Here is an 18,124-nt window from a genome sequence, read left to right on the forward strand (position 1 = left end):
GACGAGAAGGGGGGGGGGGGTGAGAAATGTGACGTCACATCAAAATGCGCGACTTTAAATAAATATAGACAACACGTTCTACTTAATTAAATTTACTTTTTACGAAGTGTTTTCTACCTACAACATCAGAGTGCAGCGCCACATTAGATACGCACTACAATGACAATAGTTTAAAGCGATTTGAAGCGTGTTTTTTTTTGGGGGGGGGGGGGCAGAGCTTTGTGACGTCATATTTGAGGGGGGGGTCTGACTTTTTGTGACGCCGTGTGACGAAGAGGGGGGGGGTCAAAAATCGTCCAAAATCGCGTGACGTCATTTATGGACGGCCCCTTACCCCGTATTCTTGTACAGGGAAATTGAGTTTTAAAGTCCAGACGGCGTACAGCCGTTTCAATACGGGCACAAACATGGAACATCTTCGCCGGTTAGAAACATTTAGGCTGGCCTGCTTACGATCCATCCTGGGTTTAACCAGGCTGGATTGTGTGAGGAGCTCACAAATCCTTGAAAGATCTGGGCAGGGTCCCATCGGTGAGCTCCTCCGGCGGGCAAGGCTGCGATGGCTGGGTCATGTAGCCCGCATGCCCAGCCACCGCATGCCGAAACAGCTTTTGTTCGGCCGGATCGAGGGGGCTAAACGGGTGCGGCACGGGCTAGAGAAGAGATGGAGTGATGTGGTACAGGAGGACGTGTAGCTGAGTGGACTTGCCGATGACTGGTACCAGCGGTGTCAAGATCGGCCTCTGTGGAGGAGGCTCGTGAAGGACGCTGCTGGGCAGTTGGAGGCAGTCGCCCTCCAACAACAACGGAGGGCGGAGGAGCGACGCTCACAACAACGAGCGGAGCGCCCGGTGGCTAAAGCACAGCAGGTTGGCACAGTAGGGGGCACAGCTGGTGCACCAGCCAGTCATCTCAGTCATCTCAGTCAGTCGACCCGTGGCACCTGGGTCTGCCCCGTGACCTCCTGCCAGCGGGCGTTCGACACTTCACGTGGCCTCAAGGTGCACATGGCCTGGCACAAGCGTCGTGGTGACGTCACCGACACTTAGTGGCGAATGGCGGTTGTTGTTGTTTCTCCCTTGTGATGGGACTTTGTAGAATGAACGTTGAGATTTATAAGGGGCACGGCGGTGACCAATAAGATCTAGCATTGGTCTGTAATCAGGTAGGGCACTGATAAGGGGTTTGACAGGTGTGGTAATGTGGAATGTCCTCCACATACAGATGAGCTCAATGGGGGGAGTGAGATATGGGGATCGAGGGGTGAGTTCTCGTTCGAGCAAGGGCAACACGACTTTAAAACAAAAACAACAAACAAAAAAGAATACGACGTTTCGATTGCAACACAAGCAACCATCATCAGGTACAAATGAATGAGAAAACAAACCAAGTAAACTTACAATACAACACAGAGAGAGTCGGCCAACACAACAGTCAACACCCCACCTGGTTGATTACGTTCTTCCAAAGATTGCTAAATTTGAGAGAGAGACAAAACATAGACACGGAGACACACAGACAGACACACAAGCAGAGAGAGACTCACACAGAGACAGAGTGACACACACATAGGCTAACAGACACACACAGACACACAGGCACACACATAGACACACAGACACACACAGGCACACAGACACACATATAGGCTAACAGACACACGCACAGACACACGCACAGACACACACATAGACACACACAGACACACACATAGGCTGACACACACACAGACACACACATAGACAGACACACACACAGACACACACATAGACACACAGACACACACAGACACACAGACACACACACATAGACACACACATAGGCAATCAGACACACACAGAGACACACACACATACACACACATAGACACACAGACACACACACACAGACACACACACAGACACACACATAGACACACAGACACACACATAGACACACAGACACACACATAGACACACAGACACACACATAGACACACAGACACACACATAGACACACAGACACACACATAGACACACAGGCACACAGACACACACATAGACACACACATAGACACACAGACACACACATAGACACACATAGGCTAACAGAGAGACGTCTCTGTTTCGAGGCCTTAAATACAGAGAGGGAGGGGTTGGGGCAGAGGGGGCGTTGTGTTCGAATCTAGTTTGAACAAACAAAAATATTTACTTTATTTTCAACGTCAGTATATTTGTATCATTCGTTTTAACGTTAATATGTCAACGACAACATTTTTTTTAAATAAATAATAATAATTAGCATTAAGGTAAATTACGTCACCGACCTCTCTCGTCCAATCACGCGCGTGGGGCCTGTAGCGCTCAAGTCCCACCGCGGCGCGCGGTTCGTGTTGCGTTATCCGCCTCGCTCTCTGTCGCCTTCAGCAAACTCTCTACGCGTTATTAGACTTTAAACTCTCATTTTATTTTTGATAAAAAAAAACATTTTGACTTCGTAAAGTTAACGCTTACGACAAGGCTTGGTTTAGCGGACGCTGTCGGTCGACGTTGTTAGTTGCTTTAAGCCCAGCGAGCTAACGCTGCCGTCCGATTACCTCAGCGCACAAATATTTAACCGAATGTTACTTTGAAAAAAATAATACTTTTTAACCTCCGCCAAGTGTTTAATCGCGCTTATATTAACACACTGCAAGATCTGCATAACCCGTCGGAATGGGTGAGAAAAGTAATCCTTCGTAATTTTCCCACTTTTACATGTTCCGTTTAATTACAAATTACGGTGCATTAAAAGCACCCGTGCGTGAGTAATTGCTCGTTCGCCGTGGCTGTACGCGATGAGTAATCGTGTCCAAAGTTTCGCGTTTATTAAATACGGCTCCCCCTGAGCGGATTCACCGTCATTAAGACTCGTCAGCATCGCCGCACCGGTTGCCCCACTGTAACCAATGCAGGACACCGAGAAACTTTACTGTCAATCCACTGCTGGATGATTGAATGCCCCTCCGACCGTGCCGTGCGAAATCCTGCGCGAGGAGTTTTAATTCCTTAGTGTCAATTCAAGTGTTGTCTAATTGTGCGTTCAAGTATTGCCTATTGTGCATGGAAATCTTGCCTAATTGTGCATTAAAATATCGCGCTTTAAAATCCTGCTAATTGTGCGTTGAAATCTTGGCGATTGTGCGTTCAAGTCTTGCCTTTTGTGCGTTGAAATCTTGCCTAATTGTGCATTCAAATCTTGCCTAATTGTGCATTCAAATCTTGCCTAACTGTGCATTCAAATCTTGCCTAATTGTGCGTTCAAAGCTTGCTTATGGTGCGTTCAAGCATTCAAATATTGCCTAATTGTGCATTCAAATCTTGCCTAATTGTGCATTGAAATCTTGCCTATTCGTTCAAATCTTTGCCGTATTGCTTGGCATGCAAGACGGCGAGGGAAGAAGGAGCGGCGATAGTTCGCCGACGACGGCGGGAGTCGAGAGCGACTCGGACGGCGACTTAGACCGCAACCCCTCGCCACCGCCGGGCAACCATGGACCGGCCACCGACACCATCGGTGACACGACATACAGCAAGCACTGGCTCTTCGCCACGCTCACCAAGCTCATACAGGTAGGTTAGGCGCTCACCTCGAGCTGGAGACGTGGCCGAACGGCTGCTGATGTTGCTGCAGAGCAAACAAGTACAATGTCACATTCAGGTGGTTAGGGCCAGATGACCGAGGGAAAACAGCATCAGCAGCAGTGGAGTGTGATCGCTGTGATGTCCTCTGTGTTTGTGAATGAGGACATTATTGCGTCGTTATGTTGTTGTTACGGTCTGTTCTGGATGACCGCAGTCACACTACTGGAGAGTTAATTTTCCATTTGTGCATCAGCTATCGTCATCTACTGCCGTAGTTTGTGCAGTGGATGCGGTTTAGGGTGGACCGTGAGCAGCTTCGTGGAAGATCAAACCCAGGGATCTTCTGCGTTGGGTCTTCGATAGATCTTATTAAAATCACTAAAATTAAATTAGTTTTGCAACAATTTCGCTTGTTAATTTGCAACTGTGGAATGCTTTTATGTTGCCTGCCAGGCCAAGTCACCCTTGAAAAAGAGCTTAGCTCAGTGGGCTTTACTCGGGGAAATTAACTCCTGAATTAAATTTCCGAATTCAACTTATGATTCTGCAGAGGCTTGCGGTTTGGTCACCTGCGGCCGCCCTGGATAACACTGCAGCATGGTGTTGTTAATGTGCAAGTTGCGTGCCGTGGGGTAAAGCATGGGTATTGCCACCAATTCCAAGGCTACTGGACATCTGTGAAAAAAGCCTTATAGCTCATCGGATTCTTCCAGTACAGAGAAGTCTGATCTGGCTAGCATAGAAGAATAGGCGAAAATGTTTTTTAAAAGGGGGATCTCTGGAGTTCCCCCCAGTGGAAGCCCTTCCGCCAACGTTGACGTGAGAAAAGCAGTGCAGAGCTGCGCCTTTACCTCATCTGTATTAACTTAACTATTTGTATTGCTAACGTAGCTTTTTTCTTCTTTGGTTCTTTCGGTAAAGTCACGTAGAATGAGAATAAAATAATAAATTGATAAAATAAAATAACAATAATATTCTCACGACGTTTCGGCCACAACACAAGCGGCCTTCATCAGGTGAAGGGACGAGACTGTCTGGTCGGACAGCACTGGAGTCCCTTCACCTGATGAAGGCCGCTTGTGTTGTGTCCGAAACGTCGTGAGAATATTATTGTTATTTTATCAATTTATTATTTTATTCTCATTCTACGTGACTTTACCGAAAGAACCAAAGAAGATGAATCATTGCAGTCACGAAAGCTTTAAATAGAAAACTAACGTAGCTGTCTGCATTTTTTTATTGTTGACGTAACTGTTTGTGTGTTCCCCAGGCCGTTACCACGGAGGAACCACGGTTGGGACGAGAGGCCAGGGACGCTCCCCCGGAGTCGGACCACGTCGACGAAGATCTGGAGGACGATGTCTGCAGGCTCTGGGACATGTCCACCGACAAGGCAGGGATCTTGCCATTTGTGTTGCCGCGATAAACGATAACACTGACACCTCTAAAGCAAAGCATTGCATACCAACACTGTGAGCACTTAAAACAAAACAAAAATCATTTTTCCAGGTGTAAGGCCCCACTGAGCTACGTAGATATTTTTTGCAAAAGCGACCTGGCCATCACAAATGACAGTCGACGAAGTGGCTTATCGTCATTGTGTAGAAATCTTTAGCGGCCAAATACTCTCCACGCGTGTTGTTGATTCTAAATGTGGAGGGAAAAACCGGAGGACCCGGAGAAAAATCCACACGGCCACGGTGAGAACTTGCCCCAATGCCTAATATACAGGCGTCAGGGTCGGCATCAAAACCCCGACCTCCTGTATACCAGGCGAGGTAGTTAACGTCTAGCCACCGTCGCGTATCGTATCTTTACGATGCGATGCAAAATCAAATTTCACGATTGCCACGACGTACACTTCCTATAACGTGATGAAGTTAAACCCCTAGATTCTGAGGTGGTCGTTCAAACTGTCACCACTGAGATCCTGGGTTCGAATCCAGACGGGTGACTGTGATTAAGCTGAGTTCTGAAGCGCGGTGAGTTGGTGGTCTCAGCCCAGACATGAATGAGCGTTACATAAAGTTTTGTTCCGCATTCAGATTTTGGATCAATTTCAAGCTCTTCGAGTATTAAAATATCACTCGGACTGTCGTGTGTATGCACCAGCGGGTGGGAAAGCGCCACCCTCTTCTGTGTGATCCAGACCAGAGGTCATTTGAAAGGATCTCAGCGCTGGCTCTGTGATATCCGGTTCTCTAGCACGGAGGCTTGCACTGCGAGATCCGAATGGGTTCTCCGTCCCGTGACGAGACGCTGACAGCGCAACAACATTGGGGGCAGGATTTTTTGTTAAATTTATTTATCCGAAACAAAACAGTGGCACCCTTATTAGATTCAAAAACCTGTCGCTTTTCTGTTTAACACGTAGGAGGCTTTCACGACCAATGTTATCCAATGGAGAGGTTTTTGGGTTAGATCGAGATAAATATAAATTCGTTGTTAAACCCACCACCACCCAACAGCATCATCAGGCCACCACCCGACAGTATTATTTAGACTGTCGCCTGATAATGCTGGTTGTAATTACAGGCGAAACGTCGTAAATGTTGTGGGTTCACTCTCCAACACACCGGTGTGCTTAACTAGTAACGAATTGGCACGTTGTGTTTGCGTGACAAACATTTACTAATTGACTGTGTCTCAGGTTTGTGGCGGGTTTAACGACACGTTTAAAGTCACACGATCGAACCACGTAAACAAAAAACTTCGTATGCTCTCGCTTTTCCATCCTCTGTCACGTGCCAATGTTTTCCGCGTTTACCCCACCCTTCCTGACCGCCCCTCCGCCTCCTTGCTCGCGGCAGGACGTGGCTGACTTCCTGCTGGAGTTCCACTCGCCTGAGCTGCTGCTTGGCGTCATCAGGGCATCGTCTTCTCCACGAATCACCGTGAGAGCGTGCTTTGCCCGCTGCGCGTCGGCGCCCGGCCCGGTGCCGCACTTTTTTTGAGACTGCGTGTATGCGGTCATGGCAAAATCTGTTTAGGCTTTGATTGTTTTTTTTATTATTGAGGGGGGTTTTTGCCTCATTGGTCAACGGGCTGCTGAGAGGTAACGATTCAAATGCGAATTAAAAAAAAACTGTTGATCCGGAATTGTGTGTTTTACTTTTATTCTTTTCAGGTCCCATGGTTGACAGTGCATTCTCATCTACCCTCTCATCTCTCTGGCCTTTCCTTTTATGTGCTTTAAAGAAGAGCCATTGCCCAAAACATATCCTATCATATATTTTTCCCGTGTGTCTTTGAGAGTGAATCCCTGTTCTTGATGTGCATCTGTGTGTTCCACGTGTGTAGCGGTTAGCGCGCGTTGCATGCAACAACACGTGGTGCTGTGCACGTGTTGCATGCAACAACACGTGACGCTGTACACGTGTTGTATACACCGCGGGGAGCGGTGGTGCAGCGGTTAGCGCTACGCTACGAACTCGGCAACCCGAGATCGATTCCCGCTCCTGGACAACACCAGTGACGATTATCTGAACCGGTCCTGGGCCTCTCCGAAGTCGACTCAGCCTCAAATGAATACTTGGTGCAGTGTGTAAAAACATTGCCGCTGGGGAGACAAAGGCGACCGGGCGTGGCGCTGGCCACTCGCCCCCTCGTGTGTCATGCCGGCCTTCATAGGTGCTCGCTAACAGCACTTGCTCCAACAGTCGGTGAAGGCTATATGGGGGGATCTTTGTCTTTACGTAGGCCAGGCATGATGCTGGTCATTCACCCTCTCGTGTGCCGTTCCTGCCTTCATAGGTGCTCGCTAACATCACTTGCCCCAAACAGTTTTTTTTAAGGCTATACAGGTGATGTCTTTTTTGTTTGTGTTCCGCATGGTGCTCTCTGCACTAGGAAATGTGCGTGGGGATCTTGGGGAACATGGCTTGCTTCCCGGAGCCTTGCAACGCTCTGTCGCAGAACGGTGACCTAATGTGAGTATCGTACGCCACTACCTAGTCCCGATAGATGGCAAATATTCCTTAACTACTAACAGAGCGCTACCCTTAATCCCTTCTTCATGGGGCAGTGCCTTAATGAGGCGGAGACGCTTTAAGTGCCTTGTAGGCCTCAACTAAACGAAACTTTTTACTTGACCAGGTAATTCCCACTGAGCTGTGTAGCTCTTTTTCAGAAGTGGCCTGGCCACAAATGACAGCTCACCGAAGTGGCTCATCGTGAAGTGGAAGTTTATAGCAGCCAAAGACTCTAAACGCGTGACGTTCATTCTAAATGTGGAAGGAAAAACCGGAGGACCCCGAGAAAAATCCACGCCACCACGGGGAGACACGCAAACTGCAAATATACAGGCGTCAGGGTTGGGATCGAACCCATGACCTCCTACACACCAGGTTATGTAGTTAACATCTCGCCACCCCGGCGACCTGAGTAGCCGTGCTGGACCGGGACACCCACACAAGTCCGGTACTCAGCGAGAGGCGAGACGAAGTGTGATCCCTTCTCCAGCCACCATTGACCAATGTGCTGAAGTACGGTCAACCCCTCTCTCCGCCATGAACTCTCTTGTTTTACCATATTCTCTGAATATTTGAGCACTTTATTTCTGTTTAAAGCAACATTTGGTGGGAGTTAGGGGTGGAGGGTTACGTCTTATAATCTGGTTAATTGTGCACGTGTATGCGTGTATATAATTAGGCCTTCATAGGTGCTTGCTAATACCACTTGCCCCAACCGTCTGTTAAAGCTATACAGGGGATCTTTGTATAGATTGGGGAGCGGTGGCGCAATGGTTAGCGCGCTGCGCTACAAACCCGGTGACCCAAGGTCGATTCCCGCTCATGGCCAACACCCAGTGACGATTATCTGAACCAGTCCTGGTCCTCCCCTAGGTCGACTCATCCTCAAATGAGTACCCGGTGCGGTGTGTTAACATCGCCACTGGGGAGACAAAGGCGGCCCGGCGTAGTGCTGACCACCCACCCCCTCGTGTGCCATGCCGGCCTTCATAGGTGCTACTCGCTAACAGCACTTGCCCCAACAGTCTCTTAAGGCTATACAGGGTAACTTTGTCTTTTGTTTTTTTGACACGAGAGAGACAAGATTTCTTTAATTCTATTGACACCGGCAAACAAGTTTGGGATGCGTCTCACTTTCCGGGGCGTCTTCACAATCTGGAGAATACAGTCGTCCGTGTTGGTTGTGTCCTTGAGAGCCGGCGTGTGGTGCTCAAGTGAGGCCTTGTGCGCAGGCAGGTGCTGTTGCTGCTCCTGGGAGACCCCGACCCTCCCACTCTCCTGGAGACCTCAAGGTGAGCCAGCAACAACAACCGCCGTTATTCCTCGCTACGTACGTGTTGTGTTGAACTTGGTTCGCACCGTACGTAGCCATCCACGCTAATCGGAGGTGCGCGGGGGGGGCGGGGGGGAAGGACAACAATCTAAACGCAAAAAGCAGTTCTAAAGAAATGAATTTCAATCTGGATGATTTAAAAGTTGCGTAGCCTCCAGTGGCTTCCTCATATCTAAAGGAAGAGCGTTCCAGACGGCCGCAGAAGCACATCCGAAAGCGCCGCGCGATGCGGTTGCCACCGTCTTTGTTCGATGGTCCAGCCAAAAACCGCTGCTGCCACGAGGATGACCACTGGAGTTCGCATGATGATTCGTTTGTGCTCCTTGCTGAGATCAGCGAGGTATCGGTGGTTCATATGTGACAAGCGCTGTGTGTAATGAGCTGCGACCTTTGTGATAATGTAAGTGACGGTGACGTCACCACGGCGCTTGTGCCAGGGTAGGTGCACTCCGAGGCCACGTGAAGTTTACGCCTTGCGTGACTCTCCGTTTGGCATTGACAACGTATTTATTGCTGCTGCTGGTGGTGGTGGTGTTTGACCTGTGTAAGGTTGCTGCTCACTTGCCTGTCGCGGCCAGAGTCGTCGCGGCTGTGGCTGGAGGGAATCAAGAACACCCCCTCTGTGTGCCCGAACGTATGCTTCATCCTCAGCAGCTCGACGAACGGTGAGTGGCAAGATGTTAACTCACCTCGCCTGGTGTGCAGGAGGTCGTGGGTTCGATCCCGACCCTGACGATGCCTGCTTTATGTATTTGGAGTTTGTGTGTGTCTCTCTCTCTCCGTGGTCGCGTGAATTTTTGCTCCGGGTTCTCCGTTTTTTCCCCCTCCACATTAAGAATCGACGTGCGTTTCTAAATGCCGTGTACAGCTTTTAGAGCCGCAGGTCGTCGACCCCCCCCTCTCCGTGGCTAACGTGACGATTCCGCTTGATTTGATGACGTGTCGAAAACGATCAAAATCAAGTCCCGACAATAGTAATAATATCTCTCGGTTGAACTTAGAAGTAAGAAAAAGGTTGCACGTAGAAGAAGACCTGATGATGCAGGCAGTGAAGAGAAGGACATTGGCACTATTTGGACACATGTATGATGGACAACAACATCAACAACAGATAAATTAAAGTTTTTTTTTTTGCTGCGGGAAAAATGGAAGGAATCGGAAAGAGAAGAAGACTTAACAGAGAATGGTTTGACGGCGACGAGATAAGAGATACGTGTCAGAAAGATGTGGCACACTGCTACTATAAGAGGAGAGTGCAACCAACAAATGACGAAATGTGCGGTGGACACACCTACTATGGGCTATCTGCCCATGGAGCGTGGTGATGATGATGATGGAAGAAAAAAACTTCCAACGCACGTGAATAACGTTACGAAGAAGTTTTTTTAGTTTCAGCCATCGCAAATGTGACTATTCTGCTTGATTTGATCACGTTTAAAAAAAAAACTATTCTTATCAAGCTACAACAATAATAATATCTCGCTTTGAAGTGATGTCACAATGCCGCGGGCATGCCTTTTGACCGCCTGACGAAGGTTTGCGAGGCTCGGATCAGTCGCGTACGACTTTCCCCCTCCGTCGGGATCTTCGCAGACGATCTTCTGCTCAAGCTGGGTGAGGTGGTGGACCGTCTCTTCGACTTGGATGAGGACCTCCTCCTCGCCTGGCTGTCGTCGGGGAGGTCGCCAGCGTCGCTTGACCCCTCCGGCGGGGCCCAGCCAGCGCAGCCCGGCGACGGTGAAACAACAGCGGACGCGGACGACGAGACGCGTGTCTCCCTCGTGCCGGCGCTCCTGGAGGCCACATCACAAGTCCGGTAACTCGAGATTGAAAATGTTTTTCTTTAGAACTGCTCTTTGTGTTTCGTTTGTTGTCCCTCCCCCCCCCCGCACCTCCGATTATCATGGTTGGCTACATACGGTGCGAAAGAAGTTCAGCATACATACACTACACTGCTGTATAGTACACTGCAATACACAATACTATTATACACAACACTACTCTACACCACACTACTATACAATACACCACACTACTATACAATACACCACTGTACTGAATTGAAAACTCATTTCTTTAGAACTGCTTTTGGTGTTTAGTTTGGTGTCCTCCACCACCCACCTTCGATTAGCGCGGTTGGCTACGTGCGGTGCGAAATAAGTTCAGCATACATACATACAACTCAGAGTCGCAACGATATCAGTTTTGATCGTACGGTACGATAATTAACTTCGCGATTTGACGGTGAGTGTGACATCACTTTCGCGGCGAATCTAGCCCAGGTGGCTCGGCAGTAGAAGGAGCGACTCGCGGTCGGAAAGTCGCGAGTTCGCATCCAGCGGGGGGATTGACAAAGGGCTCTCAAGTGAAACACAGCCACGTCTTGCAGTCCCGAGCTCATTGCAAGTAGTCGGAGCAAAAACACCATTGTACGTTGATGTCATGGGAAGTCTCAAGTCGCCGGTACGTCGGCACGGTGAAAACATATCCGTGTAAACATGACAATTTCGTCGGGTATTGGAACGTCAATCGCATTAATAACTATGGCACAAAGATACCGCCCGCATGCACCAAACCCAACAAGAAATTGTGGATCGCGCAGTACCGGCGACGGAAAAAAACCTACGTTCTAAGTCAGCACTGCTGTCATTGCGACGACGATGATGATGATGACGACGATGATTGCCGTGTGCCGTGTCGCAGGCAACAGCGGGGGCCTGCGCTGGAGGTGTTTGCGCACATCTGGCAACAGATCAGCACCGTCGAGGAGGGCGTCCTAGCCATGAGTGAGTTCCGCAGGAGGCGCGGGGTGGGGGGTGGTCTCCGTGAGTCACCGTCGGCTCTTCCTCGTTCGTTCCCCGTAGAGCTTCGAGCGTAACGTGCAAATCGGTTCTACCACGGCCGGAGTTTTTCGCGGTCGTGCCGTGTGACTCTCCAAGGTGTTTTCTGGCTGTGCCGCCCGGCGTGATGTAACCGCTCTGCGCCCCCAGACCTGGGGCGTCGCAGTGGCGAGATGCTCACAACCTCGCCTGGTACACAGAAGGTCATGGGTTCCATCCCAACCCTGACGCCTGTTATATAGTTTTGAGTTTGTATGTTCTCTCTCTCTTCCTGTGGCGCAGCATCGACCTTTCTCCGGGTCCTCGGGTCTTTCGCTCCGCATTTAGAATCGACGTTTGTTACAATTTGGCTGCAATACATTTCCACGTGATAAGCCACTTGGTTGGGCTATCATTAGTGGCCAGGTCGCTTCCGAAAAACTGCTATATATATATCCCAGTGGACCTTAACTGGTGAAATAAAAAAGTCTAGTGTTTTTTGTGTAGGGTATGTATGTTGAACTTCTTTCACACCGTACGCAGCCAACCATGCAAATCGTAGGTGAGGGAGAAGGACAACAAACTAAACACATAAAAAATTCTCAAGAAATTCGTTTTCGATCTAGTTGATGTAAAAGTGCATAGCTCCAGTGGCTTCCTAATATCGGCAGGAAGAGCTTTCCAGATGGCCGCAGAAGCGCATCTGAAAGCACCGCGCGATACGGTGACCATGTTTGTTCGACGGCCAGCCACATAGCCGCAGCCGCGAGGGCGACCGTTTTACTTATTGAGGAGGATGCGCCACGAGAGAGGGAGCTGTACGTCGCGGCGGTGAAAAACCTCTGGCGGGCGGGTTTCGGCCCAGCGAGGCTGCGGCCCCAGCGAGGCTGCGGCCCCAGCGAGGCTGCGGCCCCAGCGAGGTTTCGGCCCCAGCGAGGCTGCGGCCCCAGCGAGGCTGCGGCCCCAGCGAGGCTGAGGCCCCAGCGAGGCTGCGGCCCCAGCGAGGCTGCGGCCCCAGCGAGGCTGCGGCCCCAGCGAGGTTTCGGCCCCGGCGAGGCTGCGGCCCCGGCGAGACTGCGGCCCAGCGGGGCTGCGGCCCCAGCGAGGCTGCGGCCCCAGCGAGGCTGCGGCCCCAGCGAGGCTGCGGCCCCAGCGAGGTTTCGGCCCAGCGAGGCTGCGGCCCCGGCGAGGCTGCGGCCCCAGCGAGGCTGCGGCCCAGCGGGGCTGCGGCCCCAGCGAGGCTGCGGCCCCAGCGAGGCTGCGGCCCCAGTGAGGTTTCGGCCCAGCGAGGCTGTGGCCCCAGCGAGGCTGCGGCCCCGGCGAGGCTGCGGCCCCAGCGAGGCTGCGGCCCAGCGGGGCTGCGGCCCCAGCGAGGCTGCGGCCCCAGCGAGGCTGCGGCCCCAGTGAGGTTTCGGCCCAGCGAGGCTGTGGCCCCAGCGAGGCTGCGGCCCCGGCGAGGCTGCGGCCCCGGCGAGGCTGCGGCCCCGGCGAGGCTGCGGCCCCGGCGAGGCATCCGTCACTCAGTTGGTGAACAACGATCGCATTCGTCATGGGGACAAAGCTTTGGGCCATTGTACATCGCACGTGGGTTGTTCTCATTTCCCAACCGCCTCCTGCGCCCCATCAGCGTCGCGCGCGGGCGAGGAGGTGCGGCGCCTCCTGCGTGCCGTGCTGTGCCGCGACCTCTGCCAGCCCGACGACCCGGCCGTCGTGCTGCTGGAGCAGACAACGGCGCTCGCGTCCGTGGCGGCGACGCTCTCCGCTCTGCTGCCGCCGTCGAGGCCGGTAGTCGAACCGGGCTGCCCGAGCTCCGAGGACGGTGAGAGGGAGCGTTGTCCCCCTTCCCTTTCCCCCCCCCTCACCCTGCCGCGTCTGGAGAAATTTCAAAAAGTAAAACCAAGCCTGTAAGATTCCCGTCGTAGGTTTCGGAATCGATGGCCGCTTATATACGTTGTATCGTTTCAAGCCGAACGTTCATTGTAGGAAATTTACTGTGCGCCGGGCAAATGCGGACAAAGAAAATTTACTATGAGCATAAATATAAAACATAAACAAGCTAAAGAACTATCACAAACCACGCAAAAAAAATGGGGACTAAAAAAAATAATTCGTTATTAAATCGCGATTGAATCGCCGGAGGGCGGTGGACCGTCGGGACGCCTCACCGATCCACCCCGGTGACGTGATGTTGCCACGTGGACGCTTCCCCGCGCTGCCTTCCAGACCTGGAACTCCTGGGCAGCACCCTGAGAATCGTGGGCTACCTCCAGGAGTGTACCAAGCGGCCGTGCGACGAGGCGGAGGACGGCTCGGGTTGTACCAAGTCTGGCCACTCGGAGGACACAGGGGCTGAGCTGCAGCTACTCGAGGAGATACTGGCGCAGCTCCTCGCCATTGTGTTGTCGAACGTAACCCAGGTTAGTTTAACGCGTAGGCTTTCGCGACCAATAGCATCCATAATACAGGGTTTTTTTTCGTTAGATCTCGTAAATATATCAGTGGTGTATGTATGTTGAACTTATTTCGCACCGTACGTAGCCAACTGTGCTAATTGGAGGTGTGGGGGGAAGGACAACAAACTGTGGGTCTCTGTGTGAGTCTATGGGTCTCTGTGTGAGTCTATGGGTCTCTGTATGAGTCTATGAGACTCTATGATTCTATGGGTCTCTGTATGATTATATGGGTCTCTGTGTGAGTCTATGGGTCTCTGTATGATTATATGGGTCTCTGTGAGTCTATTGGTCTCTGTGTGAGTCTATGGGTCTCTCTGTGAGTCTATGGGTCTCTGTGTGAGCCTGTGGGTCTCTGTGTGAACCTATGGGTCTCTGTGCGTGTCTATGGGTCTCTGTGCGAGTCTGTGTATGTTTGTGGACAACAAACTGCTGCTAACTCCCCTCAAGTTAACACAAAGCAATGGCGTGCGCTTCCAGAGTGACTTGGAGGAAGCGTTCCGCCAGAAGGTGCTCATTCCGGATCGTCTCCCGGCCGCCGTGCGGATCCTCGTGCCCTCCTACCCGTCTGTGGCAAGTACCTAACGCCGTGGCACGCACACACACACACACCAAATAATTACACTTAAATTGACGTCAATGCATTTGTTGCAGCCATTCTGAATTGGCCTCTTCTACGCTGTGTTGGTCATGAGAGTTTTATTAATCTTTTTACGACCATACTTCACCGCGCCTGGTCGGTGCGGGTTGGTGGAGAGCAGAGCAGAAACAGGTTAAGGCATCACTCGCCACTGACGTCAGCCATGGCTGGGAATCGAACTCAGGTCTTCAGAGAGGCTCCCGTGTCTCTCTATCCCCGTGTCTCTTTCTCTCCGTGTCTCTTTCCCTGTGTCTCTCTCCCCGTGTCTCTCTCTCCCCACGTCTCTCACGTTCTCCCCATGTCTCTCTCTGTGCCGTTTTCTCCACATCTCTCTCTCCCCCGTGTCTCTCACTTTCTCCCCATGTCTCTCTCTCCCCATGTCTTTCCCCGTGTATCTCTCTCCCCCGTGTCTCTATCACCAGATCCGTGCACCTTCAGACGTGCTGTGTTAACTGTTTAGTTTGTTGTCCTTCCCCCGCACCTCTGATGAGCAAGCTCGGCTACGTCCAGTGCGAAAGGAGTTAAACGTTCATACACCACCCCTTTACCCCCACGTAAAGATTATGGAAAGAAATCAATCGCTATGCTAGTTCTTGCCTCGACCTCACCTTGTCATCGTTGTGGATTGCAGGTGCAGCACTTGGTGGACCTTCTTGAAAAGCAACATCTGCCCGTGGCTGAGACTTTGAGGGCCCTGTTACAGGACCCCGCAGAGTAGCCCTGCCTCAAGCCAGCAAGGCATCAGCCCGGCTAGGCTTGGGCCCGGCGAGGCTTCGGCCCGGCGGGTCTTCGGCCCAGCGGGTCTTCGGCCCGGCGCTGCGGTGTTATCCGGTGGAGAGATGCTGCAGCCACGGATGCGCGGGATGCGACTTGAGCCTCGTTCGGGGGGGGGTTTCCAAACCCGCGTCCATCAGCGCGCTTAAATCAAGTTGGGCCGCGTGCCCCCCTCTATCCCGTCGGCTACGCGGCGTCTCCACCAGGCCACGCTGCCGAGTGGCCAGTGACTCTTTCAACGACTCAACTTAACACGTAGTAGGGCTTTCGCGACCAATGTCATCCATAATATAGTTTTTTTTTTGGGTTAGATCGCATAAACGTATAAATGTGTCGTTAAAGCCACCGCCACCCGAAACAGCCGATTAGTAAGGTCTGTGACGTGAACAGAACATGCCAATTCGTTACGAGTACGGCACCAGCGGTGTGTTGGAGAGCAAAGCCACAGCATTTACGATCTGAGTACTTTAAATTTACAATTTGAGTGTGGTAAATGTTGTGGCTTTGCTCTCCAACACACAAACGGTGTGCTGTGCTCGTAACGAATTGGCACGTTCTGTTTTACGTAACAAACCTTACTAGTTGGCTGTGGCAGGTTTAACGACACGTTTTATATATTAGGCGATCTCACTCTCTCGACGTTCGCGCCGTTGTTCTTAGAGCCTGCCCTCAATCCCCCCCCCCTGACTCCTCCGCCCTCCCCCCCCCCCCAATGCCCCCCCGTTTTTCCCTTCCCCCCCCCCCCCCCCCCGGTGTGATGTCATTAAACCTCCTGAGCCGTATTACCGTGGCGCTGCCGCCCCCCTTCCCCCCTGCTGTGGGTTTGGCTCCCGTCTCTTGTAAAGAATATTAAACATTATTTTTTTATTATACCAGATAAGGCCCCACTGGGCCACGCCGCTCTTTTTCAGAAGCGGCCTGGCCATCGCTGATGAAAGCTCGGCGAAGTGGCTTGTCGCCGCGTGGAAAACGTACGGCAGCCGAATAACCTAAACGCTGTGACGTTTGATTCCCAACGGGGAGGGTGGAAAACCCCCGAGGGAAAACCCCCTGAGGCCATGGTGGGAATTCCACATTGCTGTGTCGAGGAGGGGAGCGAATCCACGGAACGGCTGACCGTACCTGCCGCGGGACAGCTGTCAGTTTATTCAAAGCTCTCGGATCAGGGTTTAGTGATGCCTAAGGACCCAAAAGGCTGTGTGGAAGGCAAGGTGACCTTCTTTAAACGATCGTGCTGAGCCGGGCTTGACCTCCTTCCGTGTCCTGCGTGCCCCCGTGTTGTCAGCGATAACGAAATAAAATATTTTTTCCAGAATTGTCGCACACGGAGTGGCTTTTGTGTGGCGTCCCGCTTGCATGTTGTGCACCTCTTGTCTGGGCGATCCAGAAAAAAACTTAATTTCTTTATCCCCTCGTCTATTTAAGACGGAAACAGGAGGAGGATGTCCTCAAAACTTCTGTGGCTGTCGCCCGATGATGCTGATTGTTGTAATTACCGGCGAAACGTCACGGTACAAGAATTTTTTTGTTGTTTTATATATATTTTATTGTTTCCCTTCAACGTGACTTTACCGAAAGAGCTAAGAATATGAGGTACAAGAATTGTAAATGTTGTAGGTTTACGATCCAACACAAGCGGTGTGCTGTACTAGTAACGAATTGGCACGCTTTTTGTTTTACGTGACAAACATTACCAATTGGCTGTGTCGGGTGGTGACGGGTGCATACTTGCGCGATCCAACCCAAGAACCTCTACTATGGATCATTAATATTCTTGGTTCTTTCGGTAAAGTCACGTAGAAGGGAAATAATAACAATAAAATTCTCACGACGTTTCGATTGCAACACAAGCAATCATCATCAGGTGTGAAAACCACAGCAAGAAATTTTTGAAAAAAGTGGCTTTTTTTTCTAAAATCGAAATCTGGATAATTTCTTTAGAACGTGCTTTTTATCTTTTAGTTTGTTGTCCTTCCCCCTCTCCCACGACCCCGCCGCACCTCCGATGAGCACGGTTGGCCTACGTACTGTGCGAAAGAAGTTCAACCCACACGTACGTTGTATCTGCCACGCTATTCAATGAGCTGGCACCGTTTCGACTGCCACCTCAACCCCCCCCCCCCCCCCCTATTGCCCAACTGCTGCATTGTTGTTGGGTGGTTCAGATCGCGTCAATATGAATGTGCGCCGTTAAACCCTGCCGCCACCAGACAAGCAGCCAGCGGGTAAAATGCTTTGTCGCGTGAACACAAAAGGCCGCGGACCGGTATCGGGTCCGTGGCCCGGCGGTTGGGGACCCCTGGTTTATGGGACGACAGCTACGGTACTCGGCTGCCTTTCCGATAAGTACAGTTGGCTACGTACGGTGCGAAAGGAAGGGACCCACAGACGCACACACAGACCCTAGACGCACACGGAGACCCATAGACTCACACAGATACCCATAGACTCACACAGAGACCCATAGACTCACACAGATACCCATAGACTCACACAGAGGCCCACAGACTGACACAGAGACTCACAGACTCACAC

At 51.4% G+C, this 18,124-nt stretch overlaps 1 protein-coding gene across 2 annotated transcripts; it reads left to right on the forward strand.

The window, feature by feature from the left end:
- The first annotated feature begins 2,311 nt into the window (after positions 1-2,311).
- Positions 2,312-16,328, forward strand: SAAL1 (serum amyloid A like 1). 2 transcript variants are annotated; one of them, XM_032978089.2, is made up of 13 exons: positions 2,312-2,706; positions 3,406-3,590; positions 4,873-4,995; positions 6,413-6,496; positions 7,452-7,531; positions 8,806-8,865; positions 9,456-9,571; positions 10,500-10,722; positions 11,610-11,692; positions 13,353-13,544; positions 13,949-14,142; positions 14,656-14,748; positions 15,447-16,328. In XM_032978089.2, exons 1-13 carry the CDS (start codon positions 2,694-2,696, stop codon positions 15,531-15,533), a joined length of 1,533 nt encoding a protein of 510 aa, XP_032833980.2. In that variant the 5' UTR covers positions 2,312-2,693; the 3' UTR covers positions 15,534-16,328. The 2 variants fall into 2 exon arrangements, with proteins under 2 accessions (XP_032833980.2, XP_032833981.2); XM_032978090.2 differs by having other exon boundaries at positions 2,313-2,697.
- Positions 16,329-18,124: the final 1,796 nt, after the last annotated feature.

Source organism: Petromyzon marinus, chromosome 65 (genome assembly GCF_048934315.1).
Source record: "Petromyzon marinus isolate PM22_M1 ecotype Great Lakes invasive population chromosome 65, UKy_Petmar_22M1.pri1.0, whole genome shotgun sequence".
Taxonomy (NCBI): Eukaryota; Metazoa; Chordata; class Hyperoartia; order Petromyzontiformes; family Petromyzontidae; genus Petromyzon; species Petromyzon marinus.

Bases quoted from the DNA above. Each gene is read 5' to 3' on its own strand.
- SAAL1 (XM_032978089.2), top strand. The intron at 3,591-4,872 runs GTAGGTTAGGCG...TGTGTTCCCCAG, and splicing joins CGCTCACCAAGCTCATACAG to GCCGTTACCACGGAGGAACC. The intron at 4,996-6,412 runs GCAGGGATCTTG...TGCTCGCGGCAG, and splicing joins GGGACATGTCCACCGACAAG to GACGTGGCTGACTTCCTGCT.